This window comes from Chiloscyllium punctatum, chromosome 1 (genome assembly GCF_047496795.1).
Source record: "Chiloscyllium punctatum isolate Juve2018m chromosome 1, sChiPun1.3, whole genome shotgun sequence".
Classification (NCBI taxonomy): domain Eukaryota; kingdom Metazoa; phylum Chordata; class Chondrichthyes; order Orectolobiformes; family Hemiscylliidae; genus Chiloscyllium; species Chiloscyllium punctatum.
Window position 1 is genome coordinate 4938955 of NC_092739.1, and position 24049 is coordinate 4963003.

At 41.9% G+C, this 24049-nt stretch overlaps 1 protein-coding gene across 4 annotated transcripts in view; it reads right to left on the minus strand.

Annotated features, from left to right (window-relative positions):
* arfip1 (ADP-ribosylation factor interacting protein 1 (arfaptin 1)) overlaps nt 1–24049 on the minus strand; it is a 204091-nt gene that overhangs the window by 116671 nt on the left and 63371 nt on the right. For 3 of the 4 annotated variants that reach the window (XM_072592009.1, XM_072591711.1, XM_072591003.1), the window contains exon 2: nt 16263–16372. The exons of the other annotated variant lie outside the window; for it this stretch is intronic. In XM_072592009.1, the coding sequence (XP_072448110.1) occupies nt 16263–16370 (108 nt within the window). In that variant the 5' untranslated portion in view covers nt 16371–16372. The remainder of the gene's footprint in view (nt 1–16262; nt 16373–24049) is intronic. 4 annotated transcript variants of the gene reach the window in all.

Sequence of the window (24049 nt, forward strand, 5' to 3'; positions counted from 1 at the left end):
GGGGTAGTTTTGCAGAAAACTGCCCAAAACATTATTGATACAGCTACATTTACAGCTATATTGATATTTTTAGAATGTTTCACTATCTTTTATTCCCATTTAGTCATAAACATAATGCAAATATGACTTCCAGGGTTTCAACTCCAACTTAACATTTTAAAAGTACAAGAAGGAAGGTTGTCAGAAATTCCTTGGAGCCAGGCAAGTTATGATAAGTTATGAAAACTTGTGCTACATAAAGGCTAAGGACAAGTAGTGAAGTTACTACATATCTGGTACCAATAGGCAGAGCATCTGGGGGCCCAAACATAGCCTTATGTACCCAGAAACAGGATTTCCAGTGATTCCACCCATTTGTAAAGAGTGAAAAGTGGCCACAAGAGTTGTGTGTGTGCTGTGTAATCCACTTGCAAAACAGATAAGAATAGACGACACATGCTGTCATTAATAAAAAAAGCTTGTTGAATCCATTGCAATAACTGAAACAATCCCAATTCCTAGTAACTTGGGTGAAGAATTTTTTTAAAAATTAGTAGTAAACAACCTTTCAAGTAAATGGAAAGGTAGGTGCATACCTATATGAAAAACGTAAGGCTGGTCTGCTCACTTAAGTGTTTTAATGGCAATATTAGCTTATTGGAATAACTACTCATTATTCTCACATCAGTGAATATTGACATTTTAAACACGCTGTAGCTTTCATTTCCTTTGTTCTAATAGTGTGAGACTACGTGGTGTCAAGTATTTACTTTTATGTCTTCCTCTGTAATGAAGGGTATTGCTTTTGAAGTCTTTTTGATGACGTGTGGTCTAAAAAACAGACTCTCAACTATGACCCATCACACTCAGTGTTTATAAAAATTTCAAACACACGCTAGCTTTCTGACTGTAATCCAATAGAGTGCTCCTGCGTGGTGTCAAGTATTTATCTTTACACTTTGCTCCATAATGAGGGGTTTTACTTTTGAAGGTGGTAGACTGTCATATGGTCCAAAAACATATATTCCCCAATATTAAAAGTTGGGTAATATGGACTAATGTGAAGTAAAATTACACTGACAAATATCAATTGAAAGCTAGATTGAAAAAAACAAATGCAGTGATAAATATTCCCAGTCTCCTCAAGCCATTCAGTTAATGTTTAAACTGGTTATCAAAACGGCAAAGCTGTGCTCATGAACAATAGTTGCTTAGCTTTCATAAATATTCAAGTGTTTTTAGTTCGGTGAAAGAAAAGAAATTTTGTCAATACTAGCAGGTGCAGGGAACACTGGATGACTAGAGATATTGAGGGTCTGGTCAAGAAAAAAGGAGGTGGCTTATGTCAGGTATTGACAGTTGAATCAAGTAAATCCCTTGAAGAGTATAGGGGTCGAGGAATACACTTAGAATCATAAAGTCACAGATAATACAGCACAGAAACTTAACAGACAAATCAGGACGGCAAAAAGGGGACATGAGATAGCTTTGGCAGATAGGGTAAAGAAGAATCCAAAGAGATTCTACTCTATAAAAAGAGTAACTAGGAAGAGAACAGGATCCCTTAAAGATCAACTAGGCCATTTATGTGTGGAACCACAGGAGATGAATATTTTCCATCAGTATTTACCATGGAGAAAGACATGGTTGCTCGGGAGCTCAGGGAAATAAATAATTATGTTTTGAAAAGAGTCCATGTTACAGAAGAGGTGGTGCTGAAGGTTTTAAAACGCTTAAAGGTAAATAAAGCACCAGGAACAGATCAAGTGCGTCCCAGGACATTGTGGGAAGCTAGAAAAGAAATTGTGGGATATCCAGCAGAGATAATTGTACCATTGACAGACATGGTTGAGGTGCTGGAAGACAAGAGGCTGGGTAATGTTGTGCCATTTTTTAAGAAAGGCTGCAAGGGAAAGCCAGGGAACGACAGACCTGTGAGCTTGATGTCAGTGGTGGCTAAGTTAGACTCATAGAGATGTACAGCACGGAAACAGACCCTTCGGTCCAACCCGCCCATGCTGACCAGATATCCCAACCCAATCGAGTCCCACATGCCAGCACCCTGCCCATATCCCTCCAAACCCTTCCTGTTCATATACCCATCCAAATACTTTTTAAATGTTGCAATTGTACCAGCCTCCACCACTTCCTCTGGCAGCTCATTCCATACACGTACCAACCTCTGTGTGGAAAAAGTTGCCCCTTAAGTCTCTTTTATATCTTTCCCCTCTCACCCTAAACCTATGCCCTCTAGTTCTGGACTCCCCCACCTCAGGGAAAATACTTTGTCTATTTATCCTATCCATGCTCATGATTTTATAAACCTCTATAAGGTCACCCCTTCAGCTTCTGACGCTCCAGGGAAAACAACCCCAGCCTATTCAGCCTCTCATGATAGCTCAAATCGTCCAACATCCTTGTAAGTCTTTTCTGACCCTTTCAAGTTTCATAATATCTTTCTGATATTAATGACCTCCCAACGATTGTACTCAATACTCTGACCAATAAAGGAAAGCATACCAAATGCCTTCTTCACTATCCTAACGACCTGCAACTCCACTTTCAAGGAGCTATGAACCTGCACTCCAAGATCTCTTTGTTCAGCAACACTCCCTAGAACCTTACCATTTCCCAAAATGCAGCACCTCACATTTATCTGAATTAAACTCCATCTGCCACTCTCAGCCCATTGGCCCAACTGCTCCAGATCCTGTTGTAATCTGAGGTAACCCTCTTCGCTGTCCACTACACCTCCAATTTTGGTGTCATCTGCAAACTTATTAACTGTACCTCTTATGCTCACATCCAGATCATTTATATAAATGATGAAAAGTAGCAGACCCAGCACCTATCCTTGTGGCACTCCACTGGTCACAGACCTTCAGTCTGAAAATTAACCCTCCACCACCACCCTGTCTTCTACCTTTGAGCCAGTTCTGTATCCAAATGGCTAGTTCTCCCTGTATTCCATGAGATTTAATCTTGCTGACCAGTTTCCGATGGGGAACCCTGTCAAATGCCTTACTGAAGTCCATATAGATCACATCTACCATTCTGCCCTCATCAATCCTCTTTGTTACTTCCTCAAAAAACTCAATCAAGTTTGTGAGACGTGATTTCCCATGCACAAAGACATGTTGACTATCCCTAATCAGTCCTTGCCTTTCCAAATACATGTACATCCTCAGGATTCCCTCCAACAACTTGCCCACCACCGATGTCAGGCTCGCTGGTCGATAGTTCCCTGGCTTGTCCGTACCACCCTTCTTAAACAGTAGCATCACGTTAGCCAAACTACAGTCTTCTGGCACCTCACCTGTGACCATTGATGATACAAATATCCCAGCAAAGGGTCCAGCAATCACGTCCCTAGTTTCCCACAGAGTTCTAGGGTATACCTGATCAGGTCCTGGGGACTTATCCACTTTTATGTGGATAACACAATCGATCTCTTGGAACCCAATATCCCCCTCATTGCATTAGAGCCAGTCTCAATACCAGAAACTTGGCTGTTCATGCTACATTCCCATGAGAATCCATCCACCTACATTTTCCAAAACAGCATACTAGTTTGAAATGGGGATAGCCACAGAGGACTCCTGCACTACCTGCCTACCTCTCTTACCTTTCCTGCAGTTAACCCATCTATGTGACTGTATCTGCGACTTTTCTCCCTTCCTATAACTGCCATCCATCACACCCCCTTGCTCTTGTAAATTCCTCACTGTCTCTAACCATTTCTCCAACCCGTCCATTCAATTTGATAGGATACGCAACCAACAGCATTTATTGCAGACATAATCCTCAACATGTAAACTCTCCCATCCAACAAGAGCATACAAGTGTACTAAAGGCCATTTTTGCATCTTTCAATCTACAAACCCAGAAAATAGCACTGTCTTATTCCTCTACATAACACTGCTCCAGGCTAACTTAATACTTATGACTTATATTTTTAAGTTTAATCAGGGTACATGTCTCAATAAAACATCTAATCAAGGACAAACCCACTCTGCTCACTGCTGCAGACTTTCTGTAAGGCCACACTTAAAAATAACACTTCTGTTTCTGTGCTGTGAGCTGTCCCACACAGATTCCTCCAAGATCAGTTGTGAATTTCACTATTTGTTAATTTTCCCAGATGCACTCCGATGTCCAGCAATACACGAATTCAAACAGCAAAAGCTGTAACTGCGCAGGTTCACTGTTGTGTCAGGGAACAGTGTATGTTTTGTATGTGGGAAATTGTCTCTCACCAATTTGATTGAGTTTTTTGAAGAGGTGACCAAGACGACAGATGTAGGCAGAGCAGTAGACATTGTCTGTATGGACTTTAGCAATGCCTTCGACAGGGTTCCATGTGATAGACTGGTTAATAAGGTTAGATCACATGGGAGGACTGGCTAATTGGATACAAAACTGGCTTGACAGTAGGAAAGAGAGAGTGGTGGTAGAGGGTTTTGTTTAGACTGTGTTCAGTGATGTGCTACAAGGATTGGTGCTAGGTTCACTATGGTCTGGTAGGACGATGATGACTTGACAAGGTTTCCTATACATCTCCATGACTGCTTTTGTTTTGGAGGGAGACGGAATTGGAGGCTATAGACAACCCCCAACACTATTTTCCATCCTTTGATATTTCTTTGCTCCATCCATACAGATTTCACATCATTTTCTAAGCCAATATCCATCTACATTATTGCACTGATTCGATCCACCCACTTTCTTTATCCTTTTTGTCTGTCCTTCCTTCCTAAATAATGAATATCCCTGAACATTCAGTTTCCATCCTTGGTAACCCTCCAGTATGCCTCAATGAACACCACTATATCATAACAGTTTATATCTATTTGCATTGCTAATCCAGCTACCTTATTGCTAACACACTGCATATTAAGGCACACAGCCTTTAGATTTATTTTCTTTTTAAAACCTTGCTGGTCATTATAACTTCATTTTTCCACTCTGGCCATTTGTTTTTCCACACTTGCTTTCTCTACTTTTCACTTCCTTGCTCCCTCTGGCTATTGAGGGAGTGCAGCGTAGGTTCACGAGGTCAATTCTTGGACTGGCAGGATTACCTTACACTGAAAGACTGGAGCGACTGGGCTTGTATACCCTTGAGTTTAGAAGACAGAGGGGATCTGATCGAGACATATAAGATTATTAAAGGATTGGACACTTTGGAGGCAGGAAACATGTTTCCGCTGATGGGTGAGTGGCGAACCAGAGGACACCGCCTAAAAATACGGGGTAGACCATTTGGACAGAGATGAGGAGAAACTTCTTCACCCAGAGATTGGTGGCTGTGTGGAATGCTCTGTCCCAGAGGGCAGTGGAGGCCTAGTCTCTGGATTCATTTAAGAAAGAGTTGGATAGAACTGTCAAGTGGAATCAAGGGTTATGGAGATAAGGCAGGAACAGGATACTGATGGTCATACTGAATGGTGGTGCAGGCTTGAAGGGCAGAATGGCCTACTCCTGCAACTATTGTACCTCTCTACCTTCCTGGGTGTCCCATTCTCCATCCATTGTAATTTAAACCCACCCAGACAGCACAAGCAAACATCCTCCGCCCTCAACATTGACCAGATGCAACCTGTCCTGCTTGTACCAGTTTCACCTTCCCCAGAACTACTCCCAGTGTCCCACAAAGCTAAAACCTTCCTTCTCTTTCGCTAGCCATGTATATCCTGGTATATCCCAATATTTTTACTCTTGTTAGCACTTGACACTGGTAGTCATCTGCAGGTTGCTACCTTTGAGGTCCTACATTTTAATTTATATCCTAATTCTCTCTATTCTGCTTGCTATCAACCATTTTTTAGCCTATATTGTTGGTACCTACATGTAGTATGAGCACTGGCTAGTGCAGAATTACTGGGACGTCAGGTAGGATTCCCTTCAGAGGGTCAGTGGAGACTCAATGGGCCGAATGGGTTCTGTCTGCAGTGTATGGATTCTATGATTCTATCGTAAGAGTCATATTAGGCTTTAAAAAATTTAGTAAAGTCCTCACTTCTTCTGCACCAGAGCCAGCCTTGGACTTGGCTTCAGCTACTATCCCCTTAGAAGACATTCCACCCAGTAACTCACAAAGGGGATCAGCAACATGAGACTCCTTGCATTAATTGGCTTTCTCCACACTGCCTGGTGGTCACAGATCACCTTTCTGCCTGTTCAGTCTTTATTTGCAGTGTAACCACCTCACTGAATGTGCCTGTCATGACAAACTCAGAAAAGCTGGTGCACCACAGTGAGACTACCTGCCTCACAGCTGTGCGGGACTCAGGTTTGATTCCTCGAGTGACTGTCTGCGTGGAATTTGCACATTCTCCCTGTGTCTATGGGGTTTCCTCCCACAGTCCAAAGATGTGTAGGTTAAGTGGATTGGCCTTGGGAAATGCAGAATAACAGGGATACGGTAGAGGGTTGGGGCTGTGTGGGATCCTTTCCAGAGGGTTGGTGTGGACTCAATGGGCTAAATGGCCTTTTTCCATAATATTAGATTAGATTACTTACAGTGTGGAAACAGGCCCTCCGGCCCAACAAGTCCACATCGCCCCGCCGAAGCGTAACCCACCCATACCCCTACATCTACATCTACCCCTTACCTAACACTACGGGCAATTTAGCATGGCCAATTCACCTGACCTGCACATCTTTGGACTGTGGCAGGAAACCGGAGCACCCAGAGGAAACCCACGCAGACAAGGGGAGAACGTGCAAACTCCACACAGTCAGTCGCCTGAGGCGAGAATTGAACCCGGGTCTCCGGCGCTGCGAGGCAGCAGTGCTAACCACTGTGCCACCGTGCCGCCCACAATATAGGGACCTTAATTTCACCTAAACATTCCTACTGCCACCCAAAGACCTTGTTTTAAGTTCTGGAAACCTAAAGTCTTGTCTTTCTTATGTCACGTTATAGAGGCCCCATCTTTCCTAGTTAAATCCAAGTATAGCTCGTTGTTTAAAGAAATAAGCTTTTCTAATTTACAGCAATTAATAAATGAAATCATAGAATCCGAGATCGCAAACCTTGCCTAGTTTAAACAGGAGAAGGCAGATGAGATTAGTTCAGAATGGCTGAAAGGCCTTTGCCTGTGCTGTTCCCCAGCCAGTATATATCGACTTGGCAGTTTCATGATCGATCAGAGAAGTTGAGATGCCACCGATCCTCCAGGGACAGTGCTGCACTCAGACCCTGGAGAAGTAGTAAATCTGGCTGATAAGCCTATGGAAAGCCTGTGGATAAATGGCAAAATCCATTCCTTCTTCCAACTAAGAGAAAACACCTAACCATTAAATAAACCAAGGTTCTGGACACTCGGAATTTATTTGCTTTTCCTTAACTGACAAACACATTTGTCCATTTCAGGCTAGAGTATAGGAATATAGGTTAGAAATGTAAAGAAATGAAGCATTTTCTCAAGATTTAGATTCCTTTAGTTTAGTAGTGCTACAATTATGACATAAGTTTTGGGATAGTGCCCTTAAACAATAATGAAGAGGGTCATGTGCCCTGTTCTGATGGCTGCCTGACAGCAGCTTGGGTAGTTTGATTGCCAGAAATTAAAGGGGACATAGATGTTTTACCAGGAAGACAATTCATGGTCTTAACATTTGAAGGTAATGGCACCAGTAAGTGTATTAACAATGGACAGGCTGAGAGTCTCCATACAGTGTAACGTGATTAGAATATCAGGATGGAAACAACTCTGCTTTCAACTATCTATCTGGCTCCAAAATGAAAGAAAGATGGATGCTCACAAACTGTCAATCAGCATTGCTACCTGGATGCAAAATCAATGTTTTCACATCATCATGGAGGTAGACTTTGAGAGCAGAAAGCCTCCTCAGGTACCCTGGACTTCTGAATAAGTCATACAGACTCAAAACACTAACTTTGTCCACTAACTCTCTCTCTCTCGTTCTTTTAATTGTTACTGCAATGCTGCTAAAAGTTTCAAACACTTTTGTTTTTATTCAAAATTTCCAGATGGCATAGTGCACACCTCAAATCCAACAAGCCCAGAACGGAGGCTGTGCCGAATTTTGGATACTGGTGGGTTCTGAGTTGGGTAGTTTAGATCACAGCAAATCAGGACAAGCTAGCTCAGGTGGGGTCAAAGATCATTTGGAACATTTGGGATAGATTGATGTGTGAAGCAGACAATAGTTTAGAGTTACACTGTGCTTCACCCAGATAATATTACTCAGTTAAATTTCTCTTTGAAGGAAATAACATTCCATGCACTAATTCTAAAAGTGTCCAGCTTTTAGACAGCCAAATTAAGTCAGGACCTGCGTTTTTGCTTTTGTTTTTGCATTTCTAGTCTATTTATAAAGGTAAATGTCTTACTATGTGAATTCTTGTTGAGCCATCTATTCAGGTATCAAATTCATTTCTAAAAGTTGGTCCCCACAAGGATCACAATGGCAACAATAATATGACCAATTTAAAACAAAATCCATTTCCATCCAGAAGTACGTGATAACTCTTCTCAATAGTGTTATGACTTTGCCAACTTTGAAATCCAACTGCAGAATAAATTAAATTAAAACATAAATCAATCTTAAACTTATGCAGGAGGAGGGCTAACTTTAGGAAGTTGAAAAGATCTAGAAGGAAATGAATCAAGAATTAGTAGGCAAAGTGGTGATTGAAAAATGGGAGACCTTCAAAGACAAAATTATTCAAGTACAAGGTGGGAAAGGAAGGTCATCTAAAGCTGCAGCTGCCTGGAAGCCCAAACATATAGAGGCTAAAATAATGAAGCAGATTGTGACAAACTTGTAACTTAAAATGCAGTAGGGAGTCAGGCTGAATACTAAACACATAAAAGAACTAAAACTGTGAACAATAGAATGCAATGCAAGTGTTCAAGAATAGATTAGCAGCTAAAAGAGAAGAATGCAGAAAACATCTATAAACATATATGAGAGTAAATGGCTGTTTAAAGGAAAGACTGACTAGGGAACAAAAGGACATCCTCGCGAGGCACAGTCATAGCTAAGGTTCTCTAACAGTTTGAGACTTTTTAAAAAGTTTTATACGGGCAATTAAGAGGGCATAAAAGCAGAACTGGCCAAAGTGAATGAGCAATTTAGGTTCAAGGATAGACCAAGAGAGAAGCAGTGGAAGGCGTTTAAGGGGTTTAAAGAATATACTCATTGGAATATACCTATTTGAAGAAAGATTCCATGGATGGGCCCACAATCTGTGGTTAAGTAGAAATGTTAAAGATAGCATTGGACTTAAAGAAAAAGCATATAATTCTGCAATGACAGGTGGCAGTCAGAAGACCGGACAGAATATTTTAAAAATGAATAATGAGTGAACAAAAGTGAAAGCTAGGAGTGTAGATGCCAGAGAATCAGAGTCGAAAAGCACAGCAGGTCAGGCAGCATCTGAGGAGCAGGAGAATCAATGTTTCAAGCATCAGGGGCTGGGAGACAAATGGGGTGGAGTTCGCTTTTGATATGGTCTCCTCTACATTGGGAAGACAGAACACTGACTCACGGAATGTTTCAGAGAACATCTCTGACACACACATCAAACAACCCCACTGCCCTGTAAGATGGCCACTTCAACTCCGCCAAGGACATACAAGTCCTGGGCCTCCTCCACCATCAAATCCAAGCCATTTGATGCCTGGAGGAGAAACACCTCATCTTGAGACCCTCCAATCACACGGCATCAATGTCCATTTCATAAGTTTCCTCATCTCCTCTCCCCCACCTATCCCAGATCCAACCCTCCAACTCAACACCGCCCTCTGTAACTGCCCTTCCCACCTATCTGCTCTACCCTCCACTCTGACCTATCACCATCACCCCCCCACCCACCTGTATGTACCTATCGCACTCCCAGTTAGCTTAGCCCCCATCCATTCCCCTCCTATTTGTCTCTCAGCCCCCTTCCCCACCCATCAGGAGCAAAAGCTAGTCAGAAATATAAAAACAAAGAGACGTGTTTCTGTAAACATTTCAAGAACAAAAGAAAAAAAAGAGGAGAAAGTGAGGACTGCAGATGCTGGAGACCAGAGTTGAACAGTGTGGTGCTGGAAAAGCACAGCAGGTCAGGCAGCATCCAAGGAGCAGGAGAATCGATGTTTCAGGCATAAGCCCTTCTTCAGGGATTCCTGAAGAAGGGTTTATGCCCGAAATGTCGATTCTCCTGCTCCTCGGATGCTGCCTGGCCTGCTGCGCTTTTCCAGCACCACACTGTTCAATTAAAAAACAAAAGAGTTAAGTTAGCACTGATAGAAAAATAAGGAAATGATCAACAAATTGAACAGATATTTTGCATCAGTCTTCACTAAAGAGATACGAGAAGTAATTATAAATCAGGGAGGGAGAGAGGAGCTGGGAAAACCACAATCACCAGGTAAGTGACACTGTAAATGGTTAGAGCTGGGGGCTGACAAGTGCTACTGTCCTGATGGACTTCATTCTATAATCTGAAAAGCACCATTTAATAGGAGAGTTGGTACATTGACTTTAACTTTTTTTTAAAAACTCCATCAGTGATGTAAAAGGCTGCCTTGGATGATAGTGGAAATTGATAGCACTGATTCATGAAAATACAAACGAGAGTATTTTTTTAGAAAGTAACATGCTACAATATTGCACTGTGCAATTTGAGCCGTGACATGTTCGAAGTGTACAGTAGCATGAGGAGGCAAAGACTTCACAGTAGAATGACACATTGTCCATTGTACAATATTCCCTAAAACAGCATAATGTTTTATGTAACACTAACATGAGTAATACCATCTTGCTGAAATCTGAAGTCCCCACCTGATTCAGAAGACCACCATTACCCCAGTACCAAAGAAAACACGTGCAATATACCTCAACAATTACAAGACATTCACTCTGACTTCCATAATCATGACCTGCTTGGAGAGGTTGGCCATGACCCACATGAACTCTAGCTTCCCAGCCTGCCTTGATCCCCTGCAATTTGCCTCCCAGTGAAACTGGTCCACAGTGGACGCCATTTCCCTAGCCGTACTCTCATCCTGAAACATCTGAATAACAAGGACACCTACATCAGGCTCCAATTCACTGACCACAGCTCCACCTTCAACACCACAATCCCTACCAGCCTAATCTCAAAACTCCAAGATCCATGACTTGGCCCCGCCCTTTGCAACTGGATCCTCAGCTTCCTGACCCACAGACTGCAATCAGTGAAGATAGACAACAATAATCCTTAACAGTGGTGCCTGCAAGGATGCAAACTCAGTCCCCTCCTGTATTGCCTGTACACTCACGACTAGGTAGCCAAATTTCATACGAGCGCCTTCTACAAGTTTGCTGATGGCAACACGATTGTAGGTCAGATATCAAACAATGATGAGTCAGAATATAGGAAGGAGATAGCATTGCACCACAGCACCAAATACTCTAACAATCTCTCTCTCAAAAGGCAGCAAAACAAAAAGAACTGATCACCAACTACAGGGAAAAAGGAGGAGAACACGCCCCTATTAACATGACCAGAGCTGAGGTGGAGTGGGTCAAAAGTGTCAGGTTCCTTGGAGTGATGATGACCAACAGTCTGTCCTGGTCCTCCCACGTGGATAGGACAGTCAAAGTTGCACAGTAATGCCACTTATTCCTCAAGAGGCCGAGAAAATTCAGCATGTCCATTAGGATCGTCACCAATTGTTATGGATGCAACACAGAAAGAACACTATCCAGGTGCATAACAGCTTGGTATGGCTACTGCTCTGCCCAGGGACTGTAAGAAACTATCGAAACTTGTGTCCATAGCCCAGACCACCAGAGGAACCAACCTCCCATTCATGGACTCCAAATGTTTCTTCTTGCTGGAGAAAAGGTTGCTAATATCATCAAACCTCCCACCCTGACAATACTCTCCTACAACCTCTCCCATCAGGCAAAAGATACAGAAGCTTGAACACAAGCACCGACAGATTCAATAACAGCTTCTTCCCTGCTGTTATTACACTGCTAAATGGACCAAATTTTAAATCAAATGTTGACCTTGCTTTTGTGCAACTCCAGAACCAGTCCTAACCTGGTATGCCTCACACTATCCAAGCACTCCATGATTTGCACGTCCTTGTTGGTTAGGATCTGCCTGTACTGCTCGCAGAACAAAACTTAGCTACATGTGACAATAAATCAAATTAAATGAGAAGTAATCTTTATGAAAATGTAACTTGCACTTACAGAAAGTTATAAGATTCCATGAGATATATAGCACAGAAAACTTAACATGTTCATAGCTGCATTTAGGTTCCATTCAAGCCTCCTCCCAGTTTTCCTCATCTAACTATGAGTGTAACATAGAAACGTACAAGATACGAGCATGAGTTACTCCTGGAACCTGCTCTGCCATTCAAAACAATCATGGCTGATCATCAAGCTCAATGCCCTCATCCTACCTTACCCATATTACTTCATCCCTGTCGGCACAGGAGTTACCTACACCTCCTTGAAAATACAATGTTTTTGCCTCAACCACATTGTGGTCATGAATTCCACAGGCTTCCCACTCACTGGGTGAAGAAATGCCTCTTCTCAGACCTAAAAGGCTTACCCCTTATCCTTGAACTGTGACACCCTGGTTCTGGACAACCTCCCCCTCCCCCACCTGCCCAGAGGCATACCATAACAGGAACTAACTACTGCCTTTTTACCCCTCATTATTTTGACCCCTCTTAACCTTTACCAAGCAGAACAGGCACAACTTATCCAAGGCATCCACTTAAGTCTCTCAACTCTGGAATCAATCTTGCAAACATTTCCTGCAAGTTCTGAAATTGTACCCTGCACTTCCAATTCAAGATCATTAACAGATCGAGAAAAACAGTGGTTTGGGAAAACCCACTGCAAACCTTCCCCAAGTACAAAAGCAAACATTCACCACTACTCTCAGACCTGTCATTCAGCCAACTTCATAGCCATGCAACCACTGGCCTTTGCTGACAAAATTATGTGACAGTTTATCATTTCCACATTATCTTCATCAATCCCCTCTGTTACCTCAGTCCCCTTTTGTCAGCAATACCAGACACATCCGATCTGGTGCTGGTGACTTATCAATTTAAATACAGCCAGATTTTAGATTAGATTAGATTAGATTCCCTACAGTGTGGAAACAGGCCCTTCAGCCCAACAAGTCCACACCGACCCACAGAAGACTAATGCACCTAACACTATGGGCAATTTAGCATGGGCATTCACCTGACCTGTGCATCTTTGGACTGTGGGAGGAAACCGCAGCACCCAGAGGAAACGGGGAGAATGTGCAAACTCCACACAGACAGTTGCCCAAGGCTGGAATCAAACCTGGGTCCTTGGTCCTGTGAGGCAGCAGTGCTAACCACTGAGCCACCGTGTCACTTACTCTGATGCCTTCTTTTAATGCCACTGTTTCCTTTTGTCAGAAGGCTTTACTAATCTGTGTTACTACTCCATGTGACATAACTTGGAAGAATTGTGAAACTTTAGACTTTATGGCAGCAGATGGCCAGTGGCAGATTAAATTTAATGTAGGGATATGCAAAGTGATACATGTTGTTAGATCAATGAGGAATGACACGAAGGATATAACTGTAATTCTAAAGGGGATGCAGGAATGACTTGCTGGTATACGTACTCCCGGATTTCTATATTCTTAATTCCACTTAGAATTGTATTTTCCACACAATAATCCTTGACTTTCTTACCAAAATGTAAATAACTCATATTTTGCTACTGAAATTCATTTGCTAATTCTACCTCCATTTTTGAAGTTTATTTATTTAATTTGCTGCCATTCATACCGATAACATCTTCCCTACCCAATTTGATTATGTCCATGAATGTAGAAATTGCACAGATTCCAAAAATACATTCTTAGTGTAGTTGGTGAACAGCAATGGTCCCAGTGGAACCACACTCTACCTTCTCCCGTTCTGAACAGCGGTATTTGCCTTTAACTTCTAATTTGGCTTGCAGCCGGCCAGTTATCCATTCTGCCACCCATTCTCCCAACTCCACTAACTCTAACTTTACTCATAACTTTACCATGTTCAACTACTGTAGTTCGGAAATTCCATTAAAAAGGCAAAGAGATTCAGGATTTATTGTTAGAAGCTTACATGACAAGAATGAAGAAATAATGCTGTCAAAGAATAGAGGTGATTATAGCAGAAAAACCTCTGAAGACACCAATATGAATTGAGAACGTACATGTTTCATGATAAACTACAAAATGAGCTTCAAATGTAAAAACATTCCAAGTTTGCCTCTGGTCCTTCAAAATCTCAATATTTCTGCAATGTGACCATTAGGACATTCTGATTTCCCTTTTTCCAAGTTAGGCTAGTTTTTTTTAAGATTAGATTAGATTCCCGACAGTGTGGAAACAGGCCCTTCAACTCAACGTGTCCACACCCACCCAGACCCATTTCCATCTGACCTAACACTACGGGCAATTTAGCATGGCCAACTCACCTGATCTGCACATCTTTGGACTGTGGGAGGAAACCGGAGCACCCGGAGGAAACCCACGCAGATACTTGGAGAATGTGCAAACTCCACACAGTCAGTCGCCCGAGGCTGGAATCAAACCTGGGCCCCTGGCGCTGTGGAGGCAGCAGTGCTAACCACTGAGCCACCATACTTGAACTCACTAGTTAGTGAATCAAAGTGGTCCAAACAAACCTATTTTGGACCCTTCACAGTCTATAACATCATGTCCTTGCATCAACCTGGAATCAGACTTATCAGTTTCAGAACAGTAAATTAATCCAGGATCTGTATTTAGTTTGAAGATGATCTTCTGGATAAATATCAAGGTGAAAAGTACCTTGAAGAAAGAGATAGATCTCCCACAACTCTACAGCGGCTGCAATCTCTCACTCCCACGTTCTTAACTGCACATCATGTTTTAGTGACACAGTTTGGGCAATGATACCTAAAATTACAACTGTGACAAATGCAGGCTTTTCTCAACCACATAATCTCAGCTAGAAATCATTATACACACACACGCAGCAGCAAGCATTCTAAAACTATAGATTGTTACTTGTTACCTGCGTAAATGTACACCACAGGATAAACCACTGATGTTTGTGAGGGACACAACATCGTCACTCAAACCATGCAGTTAAACAGGAAGAGGACATTATCATGGAAGTGTGATGTCATAAGTCTTTTTTGAAGTCAAGCTAAAAGAGTTCCCATTGGAATGACGAATATACTAACTTCAATGGACTCAAAAGGTCAGTAAAAGACATCATACCTGCATATTGGTGGATATATTTTGTCAAAAATACAAAATCTTCTTGTAAACAATATGCTTCCCTTGTAAAACTTTAACTCTCTTTCCAGTTCTGAACATGATTCTCTAAACAGAGGGAAGTCTGGAATACCAGCCTTAGTTAAATTTTAATTCAATACTCTTCCCTTTCCAGATATAAATTAGCAACAGTAAGGCAGAGATTTTTCATTTTAGTTCAGAGCTTTTATTCCCTCTTCTGGTCCTACACAAAACTGCAACAAGATGGTCTGACCATCAGAACAGCTAGGATGATTTCGAAGAATAAATGATTAATTTCAAAAAGAGTATATAACAATTTTCTACTAATAGAATGTGTCACAGAATTCAAAAACAATTTCTTCGCATTCTTCCCCATGTAACTTGTACAGTGGCTACTTGTGTAAGTCTTGACACGCAGTGTGCGGTTTATTTATTACCAGGGAAACAGAGCAGAGATCAGAACTGCCCTCACCCAACATCCAAACTGAACCACACAGTACCACAAACAGTTGGTGAAATGTCTTCAAGAACAGAGATGTAAATCAGTTGTTACTAAGGTCCCGGCGACTTCAGAATTCAAAAATGTTCATCTTTCAAACAAGATATTAAACTTGGGTTTCACTACATAGTCAAAGGCACGTCAAATACCCTCATGTCCTATTAAATAAGTAACAGCAAGTTCTTCTTGTGTCCTGCCAACATACATTGACCTCACCAACAGTTACACTGCTTTCTTATTTAATCTCACTTGTGTTTGCACATTGTAATTATAGACACACAGCAGCCAATGGCAACAGTTCAGAACTTCTTCAATGGCCTCTCCACCCACATTGCATTGTACAAAGGATGTGATAATTCAGCATATATTTGTTTAAAAACATCACTGTGCCTGCTCATAAAGCTCTTGGATACCCACTGATGTCAGTACTTTTAAAACAAATCCGTTTGATTAGATAATGGTGGGCTGATTTGATAAGATATATAATTTGATAATAACCTCAGAGCCGGCCTCAGAACCTGGTGCATGCATTTCAGCTGCAGTTGCACGGGAAGCTACAGCCAGACCCGAAGCCCCACCAGCAGCAGACGTGGCACTTTCAGACATTCCTGAAAACAAAAAAAACGCATTGGCCAAATGCAGGATGTATTTTTAAACAACATCAACAAAGGAACATATCCAAGAACCTACATTTAAAATTGACAACTATTAAATGCAAGTTGAAAGGAAAATGTCTTAACTAATGCTTACAGCAAGAGCTCGTCTAGACAACTTATGGCACCGCCCACAAAATGAATACTGATCAAGGATATTTTTAGGCTAATATATAAAACCTTGGTGACTGAGTGTTTTTTTAATTTATGATTCTTAAAGCTCAATTTAATGCTCAATTTTGACCACAAATATACTGCCTTCCTCCCCTTTCCCATCCCAAAATCGACTGGTTACAGCCAACCATTAGCTGGAAGTGATGACTGAATCAGCAACAGCCAATCATCTCGGAGAAAGTGAGGACTTTGGAGAGCAGAGTCAAAGTGAGGCACTGGAAAAGCACAGCCAGTCAGAAAGTATCCAAGGAGCAGGAGAGTCAATGTTTTGAGCATTAGCTCTTCATCAGGAATAGACTCTTCATCAGGAATAGATGAAGAGCTTATGCTCAAAACATCAACTCTCCTGCTCCTTGGATACTGCCTGGCCAGCTGTGCTTTTCCAGTGCCTCACTTTGACAATGGCCAATCATCTGTCTGTTCAGTGGAGACTACACATTATTTTTAAAATGAACAATTGTTTCACCATTTGCCACAAGAAAAGCAAGTGACAACATATTCACAGCTCAGTTACAAGGAATACATTAACACATAGGCAAAATACTGTGGATACTGGAAAGCTGAAATTAAAACAGGAAATGATTGAAATATACAACAGGCCAGACAATATGTGCTGAGACAGAAGTTAGCATTTCAGGTCAATGAGCTTTCATCAATTCCAGACCTGAGAATCTCAGATATGATGTAGAAGTAGAAAGAGGCTAGTTACCTGAGTCTGTTCTGCCCCTCAGTAAGATCATGGCTGATTTATTTATACTTTAGATTCCACATCCCCATCTACTCCCAATGTGGCTTTTATTTTACATAAGCTCTTCATTTCTGGATTTACATCAGAGAAATCATGTCCAGCAGGACAGTTTTTAACAATTACCCCTTCGCATTCAACATTACCATCACCGAATCCCCAATCAACAACTTTGGAGTGACACCGGCCAGAAACGTAACTCCATAGGCCATATTTGGGCTGGGAATTCTACAGTCAACCTCCCAAAGGTTGTTCACCATTGATAAGGTTGATGTCAGGGGTACGATAGAATACACTCTACTTGCCTGGATGAGTGCTGCTCTAAAAATACACAAGACATTTAAAACAATGTCACCCACTTAAACTGGGGTTCCTGATTTACCGACATACCACTTACAAAGGCAATCCTATACAGGGGTCTAGTTTTAAATATCTGACATATCAACTGTCCATATTCAACACTGATGAATGGCTGCTTTGTATTGCCCTGCATTGCGCTCCAACGTCTGTACAAATTGACTTGCGAACAGATTCAGGAATGAAACCCGATCAAAACCCAGGGACTGCCTGAAAGTGAGCAAGTGTCTTAAATATTTGTTTCCTTTACTATTATTACATGGAGGCACCAGTGTGCAACATCCACAAGGTGTTCCACAGGTACACTCCAAAGCTCCATTGATAACAACTTTCAAACCAACAAGCTTGCAAACTGGGCAAGGGTGGCCCATGGATAGGAACACCTCAGGGCCTACATGTTCCTCACAAAGTCACACATAGTTCCAAAACAGGATTAAATCAACATTTCTTCACTGTCACTGGGTTAGAGTCTTGGAACTCCCTTTGAGATGGCAGTATAGGTAAACCAGGTGGACTGCAACAGTCCAAGATAACAGCTCAGTATCCCATCCTCACAGCGGCATCAGCCAGCCTGCAACACAAACTCACAACAGAAATACTGCCATTTTTCAGAAACCCATATCTGTTTTAGGAAAACACGCACCTGGAATCATGAGTGCATTTTATACACAGTGCAAAATCAAAATAGGTTGCTGTCTCAGCATTGTATAAAAGTACTTTCTGAAAGAAATAATCAAGCAGCTACTGGTAAATTAAGAGGCTTTTAATGTATAGGAGTTTCAAAATGTTGTTTGTTGCTCTGAAATTGTGCTTGAAGTGCCTCCAGTGCTCTGAACATCACCATCAACTTTAACACAATCAGTACTGCTTTTGTCTTCCACCTCAGCAGCAGAATCTCCCCAAAACAAAAGGGCCCTCACATGTGACCCATTTTACTGTTTGAAAATTACCGTGCCTCCAACACCAAGACAAGCAATAATGCATGGAAACCTTTAGCACACAACTACAGTTTAATACATAAAAAAATCAAATAAACGTGAACATTCAAATTTAAATACTTTGTAAAAGTATTTTGTGCTTGCCTATGTTTCACTCAGGGCTCTCCATACTCCCTGCTGACAGAAGACTCCGTGAAGCTCCTCCCCTCCACACAATAGCAAGGCTTCACTAACACATTTCCAAGAATAAGGGATTGCAGTTGCTTGGATAGACTGAAGAAATTGGAGTTCCTTTTCTTTGAGCAAAGATTGAGAGGAGGCTTGATGTGTGTTCAAAATCATGAGGAGCCTCGATGCAAAAGATCAACAGAAACTGTCCATCGCGAGGGGTTAGTGGACAAAATTAAAACACATTAACTGGGGCCAATACATTAAAGCAGATGGAGAGTTGGTTGACAGACAGGCAACAGTAGGAAATAGAAATGGAGTCCTTTTTCAAATGGCAGGCAGAGTGTGTTGTGGAGAACTGCAAGGCCCCGCTATTCATGATCTATATAAATGATCTAGGTGGGAGGACCACATGCAACATCTTTAAGTTTGGTGATGACACAACTTTCACCCCCACCTAATTTTGTGAGCAGCATGCAAAGAGGCTTCAAGGTGACTTAGACAAATGAGTGGGCAGAGATATGGCAGATTCAGTACAATGTGGCTAAATGTGAAATTGTACACATCAGTGTGAAAAGCAAAAGAGTATTATTTAAATATTGTTTTACTGGGAAGTGTGCAAAGGGATCTGGGGTGTTCTTGTTCACTGGTCAATTAAAATAGACAGGCAGATGCAACAAATAATTAGGTAAACAAGTGATATATTGGCACTCATTGCAAAAGGATTGAGTTTAAAAGTAGGAATATCTCACTGCAGTCATACAGGGTCTTGATGAACTCATACCTGGAGTATTGCACGTAGTTTTGGTCTCTCTATCCAAGAAACAACATACTTTGCGTAGAAAAGTACAGTGGAGGTTCACAAAGATGACTCTGGAGATAGCAAGGCTGTCCAATGAGGATAGTTTGGTTCAATTGGCTCTATATTCATTGGAGTTTCAAAGAATATGGGGGGGGATCTGAATGAAACTTATAAAATCTGAACAGGCCTGGACAGATTGGACGCAGGGAGAATCTTTCCCTACATGGGGAGTTGAGAACCAGGGGTCATAGTCTCAGGAAATGGGGTAAATCATTTCGAACTGAGAGGAAGAAAATTTTCATCACTCAAAGAAGAGTGAACCTGTGGAATTCTCTAGGACAGAAGGCTATGAAGGCCAAATCACTGAATATATTTAAGAAAGATATATACATTTCTAGATTTTAAAGGAATCAGGGGTACAGGGAAAAAGGAGAAATAAGCATTAAGAAATAGGAACAGCCATGATTCTGTGAATGGCATAGCAGACTCAAAGGTCCAAACGGTCTACTCCTCGTTTCTAGGTTTCTATTAATCTACAATATTTAGTTGACAAACACCACCCTCAACCAGCAATTACAAAATGCCTTTTAACCACTTCTCTCAGGAAAAACAAAGAGCCAACATATTTTTCATAGACTTTCCACATTAGAAATGTTGGCATAAAGAGTGTTCTGCAAAATTCAACGTAACAAAGCCAGGATTTTGAAAAGCAATTTGGGTCATACACTGGACTGTTATTGAGATAACAGAATACTTAAAGTATAATGGAACACAGATACTTGGATAACCTTTTCCATACACTAATATAATTCTGAATATATTTATACACAAAACAACATGGTGTTGTCTCTGATTAACAATCAAAATGTTACTTTCACTCACAAAGGTTTCTGGGTAATCCAAGATGGAGGATGGGAAAGATTTCTGGCTGTAACAGCTGCTCCTTTTTTTTGAGGTATTTTAGGTGCTGAAGGCGATTTCCTCGAATTCCAGGAGCAGGAGTTACTGTTTCATATGCTGTTGCATTGTTTTGGAACTTTGGGGAAAAAAGTCAAAACAACAGCAGTTTTAAAAGGGAGAAGAATAGACAAAGGAAGCACATGGTGAGGACAGTGCAGGGGGGAGAGAGAGAGAGAGAGAGAGATAGAGAAAAACGGACACTGCCTTTGCTGTTTGAATCCATGTATCGCTGGACATCGGAGTGCATCTGGGAAAATTAACAAACAGTGAAATTCACAACTAATCTTGAAGGAACTGTTGGGCCAAGCTCACAGCACAGAAAGAGAAGTTATTTGTAGTTTTTAAGTGTGGCCAACAGAAAGTCTGCAGTAGTAAGTACAGTGGGCTCTTTCTTGATTATATGTTTTTGGAGATAAGTCTCTTGACTAAACTTAAAATATAAGCCATAACCATTAATTTAACCTGGGGCAGTGTTTGTAAAGGAATAAGACAGTGTTATTTTCTGGGTCTGTAGATTGTGAAGGAGCAAAAATGGCCTTTGCGGTGATATGTACTTCTTGTCAGATGTGGGAGTTTAAAGAGAGTTTAAGGGTTTACTGCAGATTATATCTGCCATAAATGCTGTTGGACGCGAATCTTATCAGATCGAGTGGATCGGTTGGAGACAGTTAGAAGCGATGAGGAATTTGCAACAGCAACAGTATGTAATGGATGGCAGTTATAGGAAGGGGGGAAGTCTCAGATACAGTCACATGGATGGGTTAACTCCAGGAAGGGTAAGAGGGATAGGCAGCTGGTGCAGGAGTCTTTTGTGGATATATCCATTAAATGTAGGGGGTGGTGGATTCTCAGGGGAACGCAGCACAAACAGCCAAGTTTCTGGTATTGAGACTGGCTCTAATGCAACGAGGGGTATGTCGGCTTCCAAGAGATCAATTATGTTAGGGGATTCTCTAGTCCGAAGTACAGACAGACATTTCTGTGGACAGCAGCGAAAAAGCAGAATGGTGTGTTGTTTCCCTGGTGCCAGGATCAAGGATGTCTCAGAGAGGGTGCAGAATGTTCTCACAGGGGAAAGGGGCCAGCAAGAGGTCATTATCCACATTGGAACCAACGACATTGGAAGGGAAAAGGTTGGGATTCTGAAGGGAGATTACAGAGAGTTAGGCAGAAATTTAAAAAGGAGGTCCTCGAGAGTAGTAATATCTAGAACACTCCCGGTGCTACGAGCTAGTGAGGGCAGGAATAGGAGGATAGAGCAGATGAATGCATGGCTGAGGAGCTGGTGTATGGGAGAGGGATTCACATTTTTGGATCATTGGAATCTCTTTTGGAGTAGAAGTGACCTGTACAAGAAGGACGGATTACACCTATAGGGGACAAATATACCGGCAGGGAAATTTGCTGGAGCTGCTCGGGAGGATTTAAACTAGTAAGGTGTGGGGGTGGAACCCAGGGAGATAGTGAGGAAAGAGATCGATCTGAGACTGGTACAGCTGAGAACAGAAGTGAGTCAAACAGTCACGGCTTGCAGGGACAAGGTAGGACTAATAAATTAAACTGCATTTATTTCAATGCAAGGGGCCGAACAGGGAAGGCAGATGAACTCAGGGCATGGTTAGGAACATGGGACTGGGATATCATAGCAATTACAGAGACATGGCTCAGGGATGGGCAGGACTGGCAGCTTAATGTTCCAGGATACAAATGCTACAGGAAGGATAGAAGGGGAGGCAAGAGAGGAGGGGAGTAGCGTTTTTGATAAGGGATAGCATTACAGCTGTGCTGAGGGAGGATATTCCCGGAAATACATCCAGGGAAGTAATTTGGGTGGAACTGAGAAATAAGAAAGGGATGATAACCTTATTGGGATTGTACTATAGACCCCCAATAGTCAGAGGGAAATTGAGAAACAAACTTGTAAGGAGATCTCAGCTATTTGTAAGAATAATAGGGTAGTTATGGTAGGGGATTTTAACTTTGTAAACATAACACTATGGCAGTCCCAGTCTAAGGGTTTAGATGGAGAGGAATTTGTTAACTGTGTACAAGACAATTTTCTGATTCAGTATGTGGATGTACCTACTAGAGAAGGTGCAAAACTTGACTTACTCTTGGGAAATAAGGCAGGGCAGGTGACTGAGGTGTCAGTGGGGGAGCACTTTGGAGCCAGTGACCATAATTCTATTCGTTTTAAAATAGTGATGGAAAAGGATAGACCAGATCTAAAAGTTGAAATTCTAAATTGGAGAAAGGCCAGTTTTGACAGTATTAGGCAAGAACTTTCAAAAGCTGATTGGAGGCAGATGTTCGCAGGTAAAGGGACGGCTGGAAAATGGGAAGCCTTCGGGAATGAGATAACAAGAATCCAGAGAAAGTATATTCCTGTCAGGGTGAAAGGGAAGGCTGGTAGGTATAGGGAATGCTGGATGACTAAAGAAATTGAGGGTTTGGTTAAGAAAAAGAAGGAAGCATATGTCAGGTATAGACAGGATAGATCGAGTGAATCCTTAGAAGAGTATAAAGGCAGTAGGAGTATACTTAAGAGGGAAATCAGGAGGGCAAAAAGGGGACATGAGATAGCTTTGGCAAAGAGAGTTAAGGAGAATCCAAAGGGTTTTTCACAAACATTAAGAACAAAGAATAACTAGGGAGAGAATAGGGCCCCTCAAAGATCAGCAAGGCAGCCTTTGTGTGGAGCCACAGAAAATGGGGGAGATACTAAACGAGTATTTTGCATCAGTATTTACTGTGGAAAAGGATATGGAAGATATAGACTGTAGGGAAATCGATGGTGACATCTTGCAAAATGTCCAGATTACAGAGGAGGAAGTGCTGGATGTCTTGAAACACGTAAAGGTGGATAAATCCCCAGGACCTGATCAGGTGTACCTGAGAACTCGGTGGGAAGCTAGAGAAGTGATTGCTGGGCCTCTTGCTGAGATATTTGTATCATCGATAGTCACAGATGGGATGCCGGAAGACTGGAGGTTGGCAAACGTGGTGCCACTGTTTAAGAAGGGCAGTAAAGACAAGCCAGGGAACTATAGACCGGTGAGCCTGACCTTGGTGGTAGGCAAGTTGTTGGAGGGAATCCTGAGGGACAGGATGTACATGTATTTGGAAAGGCAAGGACTGATGAGGGATAGGTAAAAACAATGACTGTAGATGCTGGAAACCAGATTCTGGATTAGTGATGCTGGAAGAGCACAACAGTTCAGGCAGCATCCAAGGAACAGTAAAACTGACATTTCGGGCAAAAGTCCTTCATCAGGAATAAAGCTTTTGTGGCCCTCAGCTGAGGCAGGGCTGACTGTAGAGGGATTAGGTGACAGCGCATTGCTGCAAGCGTGGAGCGGAGGATCTTGAAGGAGAACTGTTGCTGGTGTTTTTGAATCTGTAGTCTGTACTGTTTGTCTTGTTCGGGTCCGAACTCTGCTGGTTTAAAGGTGGTCCGGAGTCCGTGTGGGATGAGTTGGTTATGGAGG